This window comes from Rhinatrema bivittatum, chromosome 2 (assembly GCF_901001135.1).
Source record: "Rhinatrema bivittatum chromosome 2, aRhiBiv1.1, whole genome shotgun sequence".
Lineage (NCBI taxonomy): Eukaryota > Metazoa > Chordata > Amphibia > Gymnophiona > Rhinatrematidae > Rhinatrema > Rhinatrema bivittatum.
The window spans coordinates 101,040,974-101,058,868 of NC_042616.1; the positions used below are offsets into that span (position 1 = coordinate 101,040,974).

The 17,895-nt window shown below is 43.0% G+C and overlaps 1 protein-coding gene across 1 annotated transcript in view; it reads right to left on the reverse strand.

Moving 5' to 3' along the window:
- Positions 1-17,895, reverse strand: part of LOC115083221 (receptor-type tyrosine-protein phosphatase N2-like) — a 322,268-nt gene that overhangs the window by 83,202 nt on the left and 221,171 nt on the right. The window contains exon 11 of the mRNA XM_029587030.1: positions 7,275-7,339. Coding sequence (XP_029442890.1) covers positions 7,275-7,339 — 65 coding nt within the window. The remainder of the gene's footprint in view (positions 1-7,274; positions 7,340-17,895) is intronic.

A 17,895-nucleotide genomic window follows, 5' to 3' on the forward strand; every position in this document is an offset into this window, starting at 1 on the left:
TACCCAGTAGATTAAGTCAGATTTCTACCGCATAAGTGAGGGAATTATATAACCGGCGCGTATTCACACCATGATCGGTTTCACCAGTTCGTCCATCAGTTCACCCAGTCTAGAGCTAGGTCCTCCAAACCCCACTGGTTTATTAGCCCAGTTAACCCAGATCCCTCAAACCCTTCAGCGATGCCTGGAATATACTTTTATTAAGACTTACACTTCCTTAATAGCAAAAGTAAAGCTACGCGTCACTGGACTTGGGTGCGCTCCTAGGCACATACGTCTGAGCACTTCTCTTGGCCCCACCACAGAGCAGCCACGCCTCACCCACACTATGCCTATATCCCACCCCTTTTTTTGTTCATAGTGAGATATAAGAGCATTGGGACTTGCTCGCACATGTGGGCACCTTTTAAAATTGGGTGGATACGTGCATGTCCTACATTCACGCGAATCTTTTAATTTTGGTGCAACTGGCTTTTGAAATTCACCTTTAACCATGTAAGTGGGCTTTTGAAAATTGCTACAATAGCACCGTATGTTACATTTACTCATGCAACTCCTTTTTAAATTACCTCCTTTATGTGTAGAGAACTGGGCCTTATTGATTGTGGAGAACATTCCTCCCGGGCGAAAAAGAGTTTAAAATCTGCTCTAATCCACATCAATTCAATTTGAGGATTGAGTACTTACTCACTTTAGAAGCTTAGTTTCTGGGTGTACAGGTCGCAACAATTGAGGTAATTGCTATTTTCGATTATGCACCAGTCTCCAAATTGGGTTGGAGAGATCCAACACAAAAGGCATTTGGATAGAAAATGAGCCCAGGTTTATATTATGATGAAGCATTTAATAAATATTTATAGGAAAAATGGAGGGAATTTATAGATCACAATGCACAGCCTCAAATCTCTTCAATGTTATTATAGGAAGCAGGAAAGGCAATAATGTGGAGTTCATACATTTGTCTACGTAGCCAAACAAAACAGAATACTGAAATTCTGAGATTATCTACTAAAGTGATCTGCAAACTCTACACAATATGGATTTCTTTGGTGAGTCTAAACAGTTATGGATCAGGGTAGAACAGCACTTAATCAGCATTTATCTCATACAGCTAGGAAGTCGTCGTGATTTTTTCAATATTAATTATATAAATATGGCAACAAAACAAATAAATTATTAGCTAATTTTGTCAGAGTACGTGGCCCATGCTCTTATATTTTGGGTAATGGGCCAAAATAGCACTGAAGATTTTATGTGAAAATTTTTAAAATATTTTTGAAGTCTGTATGATGAGCAACAGGAAAATATATCCATAAAGGATACATTTTTCACAGTCTTTAGTTGGCCGAGGCTAGACAAGACTTGGACAAGCTGAATGCACCAATTATAGATTCAGAAGTCATTCATATAATCCAAAATCTCAAATTAGGCAAAGTAGGGGGGATTAGATAGGTCAGGACCAGAATATTATAAGATACTGAAATTCCAGCTACTATGACCAGTCAAATCTATTTAATTACATACTTCACCAAGGTCCTTTGTATCCTGACTTGACTCAGTCTCTGACAGTGGTATTTCAAAGAAGAATAAAGATGCCTATAAATTGAATTCTTATTGACCTATCTTCTATCGTAGCAGCTGTGTTGGCAAATAGTCTTAACATTATATTGCCAGACCTGATATCTTTGGATCATATGGGATTTATTAGAGGCAGACACGAGGCTGCCAATGTTTGCAAGTTGATAGCTGTGTTGACCCAGCAAGATAATAGATTAGCCATGATACTCAGTTTATATGCAGAAAAGGCTTTGGATTATTGATATAGACCTTTATGTTTTGTGTTATGGAACAGTATGGGGCGGATTTTCAAAGGCCCACGCGCGCCGGCCCGCCTATTTTGCATAAGCCGTCGGCGCGCGTAAAGCCCCGGGATGCGCGTAAGTCCCGGGGCTTTTGTAAGGGGGCGTGTCGGGGTGTGTCGGGGGCAGGGCCTACTGACGCGGCATTTCGGGGGCGGGCCTGGGGGCATGGCGCCAGCCCGGGGGCGTGGTCGAGGCCTCCAGACCAGCCCCCGGGGACTGGAGGACGGAGCGGGGCTGCCGGCTGAGGCGCGCAAAGGTAAAGGGGGGGGTTAGATAGGGCCGGGGGGGGGGGGGGTGGGTTAGGTAGGGGAAGGGAGGGGAAGGTGCGGGGAGGGCGAAGGAAAGTTCCCTCCGAGGCCGCTCCGAAATCGGAGCGGCCTCGGAGGGAACGGAGGCAGGCTGCGCGGCTCGGCGCACGCAGGCTGCCGATTTTGCGCAGCCTTGCGCGCGCTGACCCCAGATTTTATAAGATACGCGCGTATCTTATAAAATCAGGCATACTTTTGATTTGAATAAAGGTAACTCATATGGTTTATAAGCATTATCTCCCCCCCCCCCCCCGTTCAGGGAATCATGGACTCATGGATTAATAACATGGGAAGATTTGAACTTTAAGATACTACGTTTGTGGTGTGGTTCCTGAGGCCTTTATCCATGACTATCAGCCCAAGAGTTAGACTTAGCCCATTTTATATTAATATCATATATCTTCCAAACTGAAATGTGGAAGGATGTGGAAGGATCTCCCTATATCTTTTATGGGTCACTGGGCTTTGTTAGAAATGTCAATATTATTATATAAGTTACAGATGTTGCCTTGTTGGCTCTCAATTGGCGACTTAATACAGCTCTGGGCTTCCTTCATTTCTTTTATATGGCAGGGCAAACATACTAGAGTGAGTTATGCCAAAGTTACAAGGAGCAAAGAGCTTGGAGGTCTTATTTCACCTATCCACAGATGGCATAATGCTGCTTGCCAGCTCCGTTTTGTCTGTGAGTAGTATTTCAGTATTGTATTCTAGGGCAGGGTTTATGGATGGCTTGGTCAATCTCTGGGGACTGCATGTAAGGGTCATTCCATACATTTTTGGCTTGTAATAAATTAGTGCCCTTTTGGGAGGAAAATATTATTGCAATATAGAAGTGCACTGGGCTGTTGCTTCCCTCTAAGAGAGAAATCCTTTCACTTAGTGATCTGTCTTCAGTAGCTGGTGTTAATAAAGGTCAGAAACATATTTATTTGGCCTTGCAAATTTTCTGTAAATGTGTACTGGCTAACTAGATAAGACAATACACTACAGAACTAGTTTTTTGGCAGATCAAAATGTTTGGCGTCATGCATTTAGAAAACTTAAATGTAAAACTAGCTAAGTACCCAGCTAATGCAGATTATGTGGTCACTTGGCATTTATTTTCTAACTAGCCGTTAAGCCCGTAACAACGGGCTACATTAAAAAAAAAATTCAGTCCACTTTCGGACAACTGCACCCATCTACACTTCTTTTCCCTCACTCCCCCTTCCCCTCGCTCATTCACCTCAGTCACTCACCCTCCCTTCCCTCCCCTGCCCCACTCAAACTCCCTCCCCTCTCTCTCCCACCTCCCCCCTCATTCTCCCTCCCACTCCCTCCCCTCACTCTCACCTCCCCCTCATCCTCACCTCCCCCTCATCCTCCATCCCACTCCCTCCCCCTTCCCTCACTCATCTCCCCCCTCATTCTCCCTCCCACTCCCTCCCCTTCCCTCACTCACTCCCCACCCTCACTCTCATCCTCTCCCAGCTCATCCACACCCCTTTCCCACTCCCTCTTTTTCTCTTCTGCACAACGTCTTACCCTTCCCACTTACTCATATCCTCTTCCCTTTTCCTTCCATCCCCTCATCTTCCCTTTCCTTCCAATATCACCTCATCCACAACCCCTTCCCTCTCCCTCAGCCCTCCTCCCCTCCCTCTTTTTCTCTTCTACAGGGCCAGCTGGGAGGGACCAGGCTAAAGGAGGAGGCATTTGCTGACGGAACTGCAGCATGTTAACAGCCTGAGCCTGGCCCTCCGTCGCCGTCCCTACTTCCTATTCCCTCCCCCCTTCCCCAGCAACGGAGGGCCAGGCTCAGGCTGTTAACATGTCTGAGGAGCCTTTTCTTGGAGCGCCTGACCACCGCGCTCGTTGCTTGCCCGCCTGTCGCTCAGTTTTCACCGCCGCTGCTCCTCCATGCCGCATCCGCCGCTCTCTGTTGCTGGCCCGACCGATGCTGACAGACCGCCGTCACTGCCGCAAAACGCCGTGTCCGCCGCTCAGACAGACGGGCTCTCTCGCGGCACGTCGGGCAGAGTTCTTTGTGCCGCGCATGCGCAGTAGAGCTGCTCCCTACTGCGCATTTGCGGCACGTCGGTCAAGCCTCATTTATCTAGTAGATCTTTTATCAACTGATCTGTAGCAAAATGTGCTACAGTTAGGATACACTCACAACTGGTCCCATTGATATTTTAGTGCCTTGTAATGCAGTAAGAGATTTAATGCCAGGACAAGGGATTCCTATTTCTAAAGAGTTTGCTCACAGGTCATTGGATGATATGTGCGAATGTGGTGTGCATGGAGGTTTGAATGATTTAAGAGATTGGGGTATTTTCTGTGTTTGGAGCATTGACAGATTGGGGGTTTATGTAGTTTCTTTCTTAAAATGGAAAACTGGATTTTCAAGGTACTGAATAATGACAGTTTTACCTAGGTGCACTGTTCAATATTATCTGTATTTGAATGCATTTACTGCCTCTTTTGTGATGCATATTTTTTGTATTATTTTCCTGCTTGTACTTGTACTGCAGAATAAAAATTATTAAATAAAAAAAAAAACAGGAGTAAGGAGGTAAGTGCTTGAAGTTGGAAGGTGTGTAACCAAAATGGCCTTGCATGCAAGACTGGCACTGGGCATCCTGACACAATCTCGCATGCAAGGTCATTTGGGCAAAGCATGCCAGGTGAAAGTAAAGGGAAGGCACTTCCAGCTGAACAGTATGCACTTTGGTGCTGTGCATGCCTATGGCTGTAGTCGCACATTCCAGAGTTTACCCTCTGATTTCACCTTGGCATGCCTTGCCCAAAAGGCCTTTCATGCGAGATTGTGCCCAGTGTTGGGATGCCCAGTGCCAATCTTGAATGCAAGACCATTATGCTTACACCCCCCCTTCCAACTTCAAGCACTTGCCACTTTACTCCTGTTTTAAAGTACTAGTGTGGATTTTCAAGTTAACTCCTTCGCCTGAGTTGGAGTAAAAGTTAATTCACATTTCTGATGGCTATGACATTCTATTGCTGTGCCCATGTGGTAGTGCCCAGCTGTTTCTCACACATTGGGCACAGCAACAGGATAACTTTGGCCACCAGAAATGTAAGTTTACTACACCTTGAACCGAAGAAGTTAACATTTCCAGCATAACTTTCTGGGGCTAGCACCTACAGTTGAACAAAACATAAGCTCTTTGGAGCAGGCACCTTCAGCCTGCGTGTATCCTGCTTTGGCATACTGTTCAGCTATAGGTGCCCATCCCAGACAGCTTATGCATTGTTCAGCTGTAGGTTCCATTGTCAATTTAAATCCTTTCTTGGTCTGAGGTGGAGTACCATACTGGACATAACAATAGACAGCATTGGCCACTAGAAATGTGAGTTTACTCCATCTCATTACCGGGAGTTAAATTTCCAATGTAAGCTCTCCGAGGCAGGCACCAAAGGTTTTCTCTGTTATCCTGAACAGCTGGACAGCACATGCACAACAGTGCCAAAGGGTATACTCATCAGTTATTGATGCCCATCCAGACAGCATATGCTTCGTTCATCCAGCTGTAGGTGCCTTCCCCAGAGAGCTTATTCTTTAATTTTACTTGCCATTCCTTATCAAAATGGCCTTGAATGAGAGAATGTGCCCACAAGTTGAGTTTGACAGCACCAGTCTCATATGCAATGCCATTTTGGCAAGGTATGGCAAGAACGATCAAAGCATAAGCTCTCTGGGGCGAGCACGAACCATATGCACTTTGACATTGTGTATTTGACTTTGATGTCCTGTACAGCTATAGGTGCCCCTCAGAGAGTTTATGCTTTGTGAAACAAGCTGCAGTGCCTAACCAAAAGAGCTTATGCTTTGAGTTTGCTTGCCATTTCTTGCCAAAATTGCCTTGGATGCAACAATTTCCTCTCTGAAGTGGACAATTACAGCTAGCTGAACAAAGTGTAAGCTCCTTGAGTGGGCATCTACAATTAAATGGTCACCATAGTCAGGATGCAAGCGCCAGTGTAGGTGCCTGGCTTGAGAGCTTACAATGGAAATTAAACTCTTGAGTCCAAGGTGGAGTAAACTCACAGTTCTGGTGGCCACAATTATTCTACTGCCGTGTTCAGTCTTGTAGAAGCAGCTAGACACTACCACACTGAGCACAGCAATACTATAACATGACCCCCAGAAATGTGAGTTAAGTTTTAGTCCTGCTCTGATCTAGGAACTGAATTTCCAGCATTAAAAAATGTGCTTTAAGCGGTCTGCCTTTTAACACACCTCCCGGCATTACTGAGGAATAGCTAAAGCCTTCTTTTACATGGGATTTGCATGCCCCGTGCTAATTTTAGTGCTGGTTTTCACTGCTGGTTTAGTGTGCATCTTTTAGGAGTTAAAGCCCCTATTAAATACCAGCGTTAACTTACAGCAGAAAAATGTCTGCCAAAGCAGGAGTAAAAACCTGCACTACCATTGGCGCAACCTATTACATCGCGGCTCCTGCCCAATGTGAGAAACTTGGCAAGGCTGAGTGATTCTACAGAAATATCAGTCAGATAATAGAATGAATAGGAAACCTGGAAATCGTTAACACAAAACAAGAAAAATAAATATGAAAAACAAAATGTCAAAGAAAACCTTAAAAACTGCATAAAAATCTCAAAGTACAAGAAACTGCTTCTGAAACAAGGGATAAGATGCCAAAGCAGCTCCTGTATAAACACCTCCCTTTATGTCTGGTTATTTGGATCAATCTTTCAAGGATTCATATATGATGACCCACTTATTTTATTAATTCTTTTCATACAATCTTTTCGAAAAAAATTGTATACCTTGAGCATATGTAAAATAATTGAGTGATGTATCTGTTCAATTAATATTGCTTTTTCAGATTTAGTTATTATTGGTTAACTTTTTGTGGTTGTTATTGTCAAATACTGCATTTCCACATCAGCATTTGCAGGCTGATCATTTTTAGTAACTTCAGCACTAACCAATACCTAAGGAATATCCAGGAAAGATCGCAATTCACTTTAAAGAACGCAAGTGACTCTGTGAATCACGTGAGGAGGCATAGATGTACGCGTAGACATAAGCACCACAAATATATCAGTACCGAGAAAGCAGCATGTAAAATCTCACCTTTTGCCATCTTATTAAGAACCATGTCAATCAGGATGTAGGTTCCACTTCTCCCTGCCCCGTCACTGTGAAGAACACAAGAGAAAATTTTATCAGTGCTCTTCTATTCTGACACAGAGAAGGCAGATACACAATTCTGCCTTCTGTCCTATATGGAGAGGGAAAGAAATAGGTAAAAGAGGAAGGAAAGGAGAAAAGAGAAACCGAGTACAACAGAATAAGCTACAAAGAACTTCAAAAAAATGTAATCAACACAAGCATTTCATGTGGAATCAATTATTATTCTATCTGGTGAGGAGATTTGATGTAGTCAAAAATAAAGCGCTTTATGTGATAAGCAAAACCATTGCAGACAGAAGTGTCATTTCGGGGCTTGAACCTAAGATGTGCGCATAAATACTGACGTAACCTGGTGCACACTGAGGCCCCCTGCCGTGCAACTTTACTTCTGCTATGGATGACGTGCAAGTTAAAAAAAAAAGAAAGAAAACTAATAAAAAGAAAATTAAAAAAAGAAAAAAGAAAACTAGGCTGATCAGCAGTGTTTTAAGGGTTAACTGGGGGGCGTGAAAGCTATTAAACTAGGGGGTTTTGAAAGATCTCTCTCTTAACTGGGCGAACTGGGGACAAAGTGGTAAAACTGGGAATATCGTCGCCCTCTTTAAAATCTCCCAATTTATGCGGTAGAAACAGCATTTGCGCGTACATGCACGCGCCCACTTAAAATTTCAAGCACACGTGTGCACTGCCAGGCGATCTTATAGCATGCGCACACATGCATGCATATGTTATAAAATGGCTGCATCCCTGGGCGCGGGCCAACCTATGTGCGCAAATGTGCCAACGCACGCTGATTTGAAAGTTACCATCAGCGAGAGCCATTTTCGGAGCCGTTTATCTGGCTTCTCTGAAAGTTGCTCTACGCAGCCCAGTTAAAAGTGTGCCCAGGCTTCCACGGTGCACACACTTTTAGCCGGGTTAAGAAGAGCTGGGGGAAGTGGGGTGGAAAACAAGTGAGAAAAACAGCTCATGTATTTTCCAAAATACGTGCACTATATTATCTCCCCCTCTGATGCCTGCACAATTAGCTGTGCACACAGGCCCTTTTAGCTCCAGGTGCACGAGTGAAAATACCAGCATATGCTGTAACTGTGCGGACTATATGAAAATTACCCCAAAGTGTAAATATAGAAAGTTGCAGAAGTTTGCTGCAAGATGAATCAGTGTGCAGCATGCTTAAGCCACACAAAGATTCTATAGGAAACTGCATCTTATCTTTGATAGTAGAGAAGCTCCATTTTAGAGTGATATTTATACTTTAGTGAATATTTCAGAAATCTCAGACTCTCTCTAAATTAACTCTAAAATCTCTATTTTTCTTCTAAGGGGCTAATGCACTAGAGCTAAAAAAGTTTAGGTGTGCATGTTGGTATGTATTTTCTAAAATACCATTTAATATAGGATGCACCATATTTTTTTCATTAACCCAATAAAAAAACAGCTTTTTAGCAGGCATACAAAAATAGTTTATACATATGGCTGGTAACTAGAGATGTGCTTCGGGTAAAAATTTCATGTTGGGCTTCGTTTCGGGGCCTCCCTGCGGGAATTTCGTTTTTCCCGCGGTTCGGGTTTTTTTTTTCGGGGGGCCCCGATTTTCGGATTAGTGCGCAGTATCGGGACTTAGCGCGTGCTAACTCAAAAATGAATTTTCTCTGAAATTTCGGAAAAAATTAAATCGTTTTTCAGTTCTCCCGAACCATTCCAAATTAGGCAATTTCGTTGACACTGCCTAATTCGGGAAAAACAATTGCACATCCCTACTGGTAACTTTAAAATGAGCACTTGGGCATCCATGTATGTATGAATGCGTGCGTGAGCACACATATGGAAGAATTTTAAATCATCCATGTAAGTGCATGCACACTATTTAAAATACACCCATCGTGCATGTGTGTGCTCCTAATTTAAAGCGGTTACATGAGCAAACATTAATTGCATATCTTCCTTAAGAATATGTTGGCTTTAGCATGCACAGCTAAGCAGATTTTAAAACATGCTCATGAAAGAAATAGCCAGTTTGATCAATTAATCCACCAGTTAGCACAGTCTATCTCTGGGTCATCCAGACCTCTCTGGTTTTTCAGCCAGCGCTCTCCTCTGTTAGTTGAAACACCTCAATCTGAAATGAGTTTTCTTCAAACTTACACATCATCAAGAGCAGAAGTAAATATGCACGGCTAACAGCCCGACATGCGCTGTGGGTATAGGATTTAAAATCTGTATTTATGTGCGTAAATGTTGGCCCCGCCCCGGAATGCCCCTGACACACCCTAACTTTGCTCCTATTTCCACATGTTGGGTTGCTTGCACATGGCATTTATATGCGTTATTGGACAATTTTAAAATACGAGTTGCTTGCATTCAGCCCAAAAACTCATATATGGGCCTTTTAAAGCAAGCAACTCTTAAAATTTACCCCTTAGTCGAAAACTGTACCATGCATGTGGTGTAGATTGAAGTCCCAATTGCTAACCAGCCTGAATCAAATGGGCTGGTTAGAATGGAGGAATTCATCTCCTCTATCCTCCATCAAGATCAGACCCCCCCTAAAGACAAATGGTCTCTCCTCAAGCAGATGCAGACCCCCCCACTGAAAACAGAACAGCATGATAGAGCTCTAAATCACTCCACAACTCTCTGATACAGACTCAAATCTCTTTTCAAGGTAATCTTTCACAGTCAATAATTACATTAGAACTAGCAGAATAAAAGAATGATCAAATAAATAGACCCTAAGGGGTAGATTTTCAAAGGGTTACGCGAGTAACCCCGAAAACCTGCCCCTGCACGCGCCGAGCCTATTTTGCATAGGCTCGGCGGCACATGCAAGCCCCGGGACGCACGTATGTCCCGGGGCTTTGAAAAAGGGGCGGGAAAGGGGGCAGGGGCGTGGGCGTGGCACTGATCCGGGGGCGGGACCGAGGCTTCCTGCACAGCAGCTGTGCCGGTGTGCGCAAGTTACACCTGCCAGGTCCACGCTTCTCCCCTAGAAAAAAGGGAAAAAATGCAGACTAACAGAAATGCTGATTATTACTAACCCTTGTGGGGAAAGTGTTCTCTAAAAATCAGTCAGAGAAAGGCAATTGTGTGTCAAAGAAATGAGAAAAATTTCAACATAATACTGTCTCCCTCCTCCCAAACTAAAGCCCAGAGTCCTAGTCATGAGTCCAGGAAGCTGAGGCACTACACCTGAAAGCAGAAGGTTGTCTAAGTAAATAGCTGAAAAAGCAAAAGTGCAAAGTGGAAGAAGTCTGCTATTACATAGTTAACGTAGTGATGACTGAGGCAAAGGACTGAATGGTCCATCCATCCAGTCGGTCAATGTGATTGCAAATTTGTTACTCCAGGAAGGCACACAGTTAGGGAACTAGGGAAAGGAAGGACCGAGCACTAAGTGCTGCTGTTTCTCAAGGTACAAGGATAAAAGTAAACACCCGAATTTTTGAAGCCCGGCAAGTAAAATAAGGGAGATATGCGTGTGGCCAGGACGTGCATGCGTTGAGCGCATTTTTCAAATGGCCTGGCCACGTATCTCCTGATACACGCAGAAGTGCCAGGCTTGGTGAAAGGGGTGGGCCAGGGCCAACTGGGACAGCGGCCATTTTTGTATATAGAATTTATTTTATTTATTTAACATTTTTCTATACCGAACTTCATGACAAGCTTCATATCAGGCCGGTTTACATCAAACTTAGGGGTTAACTGAACATAACCATATAACAGGAAGGCCGAAGCGCAGATACAATTAACAGGGAGAGTGAACTTGGGGGCTAGAGTAGCCAGGAAATAAAGGACAGAGACAACTGGAGAGTGAGAACGTATGAATATATAATGGCTGGGTCGGTCATTTAGTCTAGTGGGCTAAATGAAAGAAATGTTGCAATGTTAGGCTTAAGGGAAGGCTTGGATGAAAAGCCAAGTCTTGAGTTTTTTTCGGAAGGTAATCAGGCAGGGTTCCAGTCTTAGATCAGTCGGCAGGTTGTTCCAGATGATGGGGCCAGCTGTGGAGAATGCCCGTTCTTTCGTGGAGGTTAGACGAGAGGATTTAGTTGGGGGAACTTGAAGGGTTCCTTTGTGTGCCACTCTGATGGGTCTTGCAGAAGTGTATAGTTTGAGTGGGAACTGGAGGTCTAAAGGTAGTTGGTTGTGTATGGATTTGTGGATAATGGTGAGTGCTTTGTGCAAAAATCTGTATTTAATAGGTAGCCAGTGTAGGTTTCTAAGTATAGGAGTGATATGAGTTCTCTGGTTGGTGTTGGTTAATATCCTGGCTGCTGAGTTCTGGAGCATCTGTAGTGGTCTAGTGGCAGAGATCGGGAGTCCTAAGAGGAGAGTGTTACAGTAGTCTGTTTTGGAGAATATTGTTGACTGAAGGACAGTTCTGAAGTCCTGGAGATGGAGGAGGGGTTTGAGTCTTTTCATAACTTGGAGCTTGAAGAAACAATCCTTCGTAATATTGTTGATTGATTTTTTGAGGTTCAAATGGTTATCAATGGTGACTCCTAAATCTCTAACTTGAGTGGTCTGAGGAATAGACTGGTAGAATGGCTGGTAGAATGGTCGGTGGAGATGAGAAGGATTTCTGTTTTGGCTTCATTGAGGACCAGGTTCAGGCTGGTGAGTAAGTGGTTGATGGACTTAAGGCAGTTCTCCCAGAAGGAGAGCGTTTTTGGAAGGGATTCTTTTATTGGGATCAGGATCTGAACGTCGTCAGCATATAAGTAGTGAATTAGGTTAAGGTTTGTGAGGAGCTGGCAAAGAGGCAGTAGGTAGATATTGAAGAGGGTGGGGGATAGAGAGGAGCCTTGGGGAACACCTAGAGTAGATTTGAAGTTAGGAGATTCTTTATTATTGATAGTGATCTTGGAACTTCTATTATTGAGGAATGAGCTGAACCATTGGAAGGCATATCCAGATAATCCAATGTCTGAGAGACGATTGAGGAGGATGCTATGGTTCACGGTGTCAAACGCCGCGGAGATGTCTAAGAGAACTAGCAGGAATGAAATCCCTTTATCCAGGCCCATGAGGATGTGGTCTGTTAGCGAGATGAGGAGGGTTTCGGTACTGGAGGACCTGCGGAAGCCATACTGGGAGGGGTATAGGATTTTGTGTTTCTCCAGGTAGTCCGAAAGCTGAGTGTTCACCACCTTCTCGGTGAGTTTTGCTAGCAGCGGGAGGTTGGATATGGGTCGGAAGTTGGAGAGCTCATTAGTGTCAAGGTTGGGTTTCTTCAAGAGAGGTTTAATAGATGCTGTTTTAAGGTCATCCGGGTATACTCCTTGTGCAGTATGTCCCATACTGCTCTGTTTGACAATATTGCAAGAAGGAAGGCTCAGGTTATTTTGAGTTGTGGTAGCTACACTGTGTATAAAAAGGTTTGAATGAATACTTGTTCATGAAATGAATCATTTCTCCAGGATATTATGATAAATTACATCAACAGAGAATTTGGTCTCTACTCATATAGTTGATATCTCAGCCTCCAGAGGAAGCCTGAAAAAGGTGAAAAAAAAAAAGAGGACTTTTGTTGAGGGGAGACTCTAAGGAAAGATCCTGTGCAATATGGATTAAAGCCTCAATCAAGGAGAAAAGCTTTGCAACTGCAACAAAGTCGATTACACTGTAAACCGGTATGATCTGTATACTTTACAGGAATGTCGGTATATAAGAATTCAAAATAAATAAAGCCTAACAGTAGTGAGTCTATTACAAATTGAGGATCAGACCATTTACCATTTGTACGTTTTTCAAAAAAAGCAGGATATGTATGATCTCAAAAAGGTTTTCTCCTGGGACATTCTATATATAAAAAAATGTTTATAGGAATATTTTTTCTAAATGATATTTTAAGAATATGTAGTTTCCAATTTAAAATTGTTTTTGAGTATATTTCTTATAAAATATATTGTTGATATTGTTTGATATCTAGCTATTTACATAGCCTTTATCAATTGCTTCTCTCTTTTTTTTTACCTTTTGATTGCTACATTGTTTTTGGAACATTTCAACCAGTTTATTACTGCTATTTTATATTAGTTAGTGTATGAGTGTGTATATATATACACACACACAGATACATATAAAAATGAGATTGAAAAGATTTCCAGCTGGGAACTCTGTTAAAAACAACTTTGGTACCAAGTGAAGAAATGTGATCTTTAAAAAAAAACCCATAGATGTTTTAAAAAGCTAACAAACAAAATTGATTAAAAACAAAACTCTGTCCCCGAGGTAACCTGATTTTTAATGCTCCTATGCTAGTGTCTCAGTGTGCTCAGTAATCAGACAGCGCTCTACTCCCCGTGCAGCCTTCATTTACATTTATTACCCACCAGTGAATAGCTGAACCTTGGCTTTTTAAGACTTTTATTAACCAGCATTGTTTAAGTAACAAGCATTGTTTTCAAAAAGTGTGCTCCCAATGGGTGATCTTAAATTGATTTGTTTTTGACTGAACCTTCATTTTCAGACAATTTACCCTGATACAATAATAGTGCTAATCTGGATTTATGTAGACCCTTTTATCACAACTGGATCTCTACAGGCCCTACAATTTAATACATCACCGTGTCAGAATCATGCAGAAAGTTGCCTCAGCGGTAGAAAAGTCTGATTACCAATTTTGGTGCTTAATCTGTGTCTGTGTGACAACTTCGAAAGAGGAAAAGGGAGAAAGAACAATATTCTCATTCAATTATATTTTTGGGTACATGGAAGCATGGAGTGACAACGTGACATGGTCGAGTCCACACAGCTGGTGGAGAAGCAGGACTGAATTTTGCATTTTGGCTGAAATCACTTTAAAAGAAAGTAAAATAAACTCTACAGCTTTCCAGGTTTGAAATTCAATTTTGTAACCACACCTCCTCCATGAACAGTATATTTTATTTATTTGTAAATATTTGATATTCTGCTTTTACAGAGTCGGTCTCAAGGCAGATTACAATGAAATTATTAAAATCCAGTTGGAATAGTTTCACAATTTACAAACTATGAGGATAACTTTCAAACAAATGTGTGCAATGGCATTTATGATAACAGATGACCAAGAGCACAGGTATTGTATAACCCATGCATATAATATATAAGCATTTTATAAAATATATATAAATCTGCCCTATAACACACACACATGTAGACTTACACGCGACTACATGCAAGGCACTGAAACCACATATTTCAATGCATTGAGTGCATGTACTTTTCCTACCTATTTCTAAAATATACACGTTTATTTTACTTACCAAAGTAAAGTAGGACTCGCATAAGTCCCGATTTATGCACGAAAGACAGCCAATTTTCAAACATACACATGTAAATGAAATTAACCGGTTTACCAATTAGTCCATCAGTTTGCCCAGTTCTTCTCTAGGTCATCGAAACTTTCTTGTTCCTTCAGCCTGAACTTCTCTTAGTTCATCCAAACCTCCCACCCAGTCAGTACAACACAATAAACACATCTAATATCACTTAAGCTAGATAATTAGCAGGTATAAAAATGCACAAGTAGGATGGCTACTATATGCACACATCTTTTAAAATAGCAACTTATGTGCATAAGTGTTGTCCCTGCCTAGGAACACCCCTAGATTGCCCCTTTTTTTTTTATACACAAATATATACAAGTGAAAGTGAAAATACACATATAGGGGTAGATTTTCAAAACAGCGCGCGGGCGTACATGTGCGCGCGTTACCCGGCTGCCTTCCCCCGTTCCCTACCCCCCACCCCACCTTTCCTTCCCTTACCTCCCCCGCCCTTTCCCCTCTATCTTTTCCTTGTTCTTTCTTTTATACACAAACTTACTTTAGCCCCAGGGCTGAGGTAAGTTGCGCGTGCCGGCCAACTGCCGGCACGCGATCCTCGGCACAGCAGCAAATGGCCGCTGTGCCGGGGTCCTCTGGCCATGCCCCCTTCCCGCCCCTTTTTGAAAGCCCCGGGACTTACATGTGTCCCAGGGCTTTGCGCGTGTCGCCGGGCCTTTCGAAAATAGGCCCGGCGCGCGTATGACCGGATTTGTGCACGTAACCTTTTGAAAATCCAGCCCATATTTTTTATTTTTATAAAATTGGTAATACACGAGTAGATGCTACTTACACAGGTATATGCTAATTTTTCTGTGTGTAAAGTTTAAAAAATTCACCCCAATACTTGGAAAATACATGAAGGAAAAGAAATAGCTAAGATAGAGGGACTATGGGATTGAGCATATAGGAATAACAGTGAAGGTGCCTTGTAGTAGATGGTCCAAGTACAGAGGAAGGCAATTCATGCTGGGGAAATAAGAGTGATTGCGTTCAATTAGCCAGGGCTAGAGGTAAATCTATCTCATAGTCTATGTCCAAATCTTAGGTGTGGAATCTAGGAGAAAGCTACGCTGAAAAGCCAAGTTTTGGCTTTATTCCTGAAGGTAAGATGATATGTTTCAATGTGTAGTCATATGTTGTTCAAAGTTTTTGGGGAAAAGCAGCCAAAGCGCAGAGTCATTTCCAGGTTAACCTGGCCGAAGTAAGTAGAGGAGAAGATAGAATGGCCATTTGGGAGAATAAAATTTCCCTTATTGGAGTGTAGGAAAATAGCAGTTGGGAAAGATATTCAAAGTCCAGATGGTTCACACATTTGAAGATGAATCAAAAAGAGTTTTGAAATGCATCCTCTTTAGAACCAGAAACTAGTGTAGTTGCCTTAGAATTTGTTTTAGATGGTCAGTTACCAAAGATTACTCTGCTCTCTAATGATCCTGGGGTGGATGCAAAATCTTAACATACTTGGAGGAGAAAGATAACTTGGAAGGAGAGCATCACCTTAATGAGGCAAGAAGCAATCCTGTAGCTAGGATCTGCCCTCAAGGTGATGCAATATCCTCTCACACCAAGGACAGCTCTCCAGGGGCATGTGCCCAGGAGGGAAGGGTTAGGACGGTCATTGTAGTTGGTGATTCTATTAGGAAGGTTGATAACTGGGTGGCTGGTGGACATAAGGATCTCTTGGTAACTTGCCTGCCTGGTGCGAAGGTGGTGGACCTCATGCATCACATAGATAGGATTTTAGATCGTGCTGAGGATGAGCCAGCTGTCTAGGTACATGTGAGTACTAATGGCATAGGAAAGTGTAGGAGGGGGGGTTCTGGAAATAAAATTTAAGATTTTAAGTAGAAAGTTGAAATACAGAACCTCCAGGGTAGCATTCTCAGAAGTATTCCTCATTCCACGTGCAGGACCCCAGAGGCAGGCAGAGCTCCAGAGTCTCAATGCGTGGATAAGATGAAGGTGCATGGAAGAAGGATTTTGGTTTGTTATGAACTGGGCATCATTTTGGGGAAGGGGGAATCCTTTACTGAAAGGATGGGTTCCACCTTAACCAGAATGGAGCCAGGCTGCTGGTACTAACTTTTAAAAAGGAGATAGTGCTGTTTTTAAACTAGATGATGGCCAGAAAGCTGTCACTCAGGAGCGCATGGTTCGGAATGATGTATCTTTGAAGGATACTAACAGAACAGGGAAATTAGGGCATCCCAGTAAAGAGGTTGCAACAAATGCTAAAATGGACAAGGTGCTTTTAAGTAAAGAGCAGAAAGATTCTGAATTACCCTTGTCAACTGAAATGTCTGCATATAAATGCTAGAAGTCTAAAAAATAAGATGGGAGAGTTAGATGGCACTGGATGAAGAGGTAGATATAATTGATATCTCAGAGATTGGGCCTAGATTTGTCAATAGGTACACTAGGCCTGTGCCTAAGGTGGGCAATAATCTGGGGGGCAGCAGGGTGGCTGAAGATTTGTAGCTTTTCAGCTGTGCTGAATCTCACTCAGCAGAGAACAGCCCTCTGCTTCCTACTCCAGCTCCTCCCCTCTCAGGCAATGTTGGGCAAACAGGAGAGGAGGGGGCATGAGCCTGCAACAGACAGAGCAAAAAGGGATCATTTTAGGGAGATCAGGAGGGGCAGAGAAGAGATAATTGAAGGGTGGGAAGAAAGGCTGAGGGATGAGAGGAGGATCGGCTGCTATGTATGTCTCTGTGTAAGAGAGAGGGGAACAAGAGTAGGGGGCAGTGTTCTCGTGCGTGTGTGTGAGAAAGAAGGGATTGGTGCCAAGTGTATGTGTGTGTCATATTGGGTGGGATGCTAGAGAGGGAATGCAAAAAGGAGCAGGACTGGTAAAGGCACCTCCCTCCTCTCTTCCCACTCACTGTAATTTACATCCTCCCTCCTTTGATCTTGGATTCTATCCCCCCCAGATCCTGGAACCCACACCCCAACCCTTCCTATTTCCTCCTCTTCCTCAATCCAAGAGCCTGCCTCTCTCTCCCTCTTCTTCCCCATCCCAGTTTCCTAATGTTCTCCATCTCCCATCCCCCAATCCTTAATTCTTTCCTTCTCTCACTCCTCCTCCTTTCTCCACACCCCATTCCTGATCTTTCTCCCTTCTTCCACCCATCTCTGAGGTCTCTTCAGGAAACAAAATGAAATTTGAATCTTTATGGATAGAAATTCCAGGTGAAAAGGAGAATAAAATAGCAATGGGGGTGTATTACCATCCACTTGGCCAGAATGAA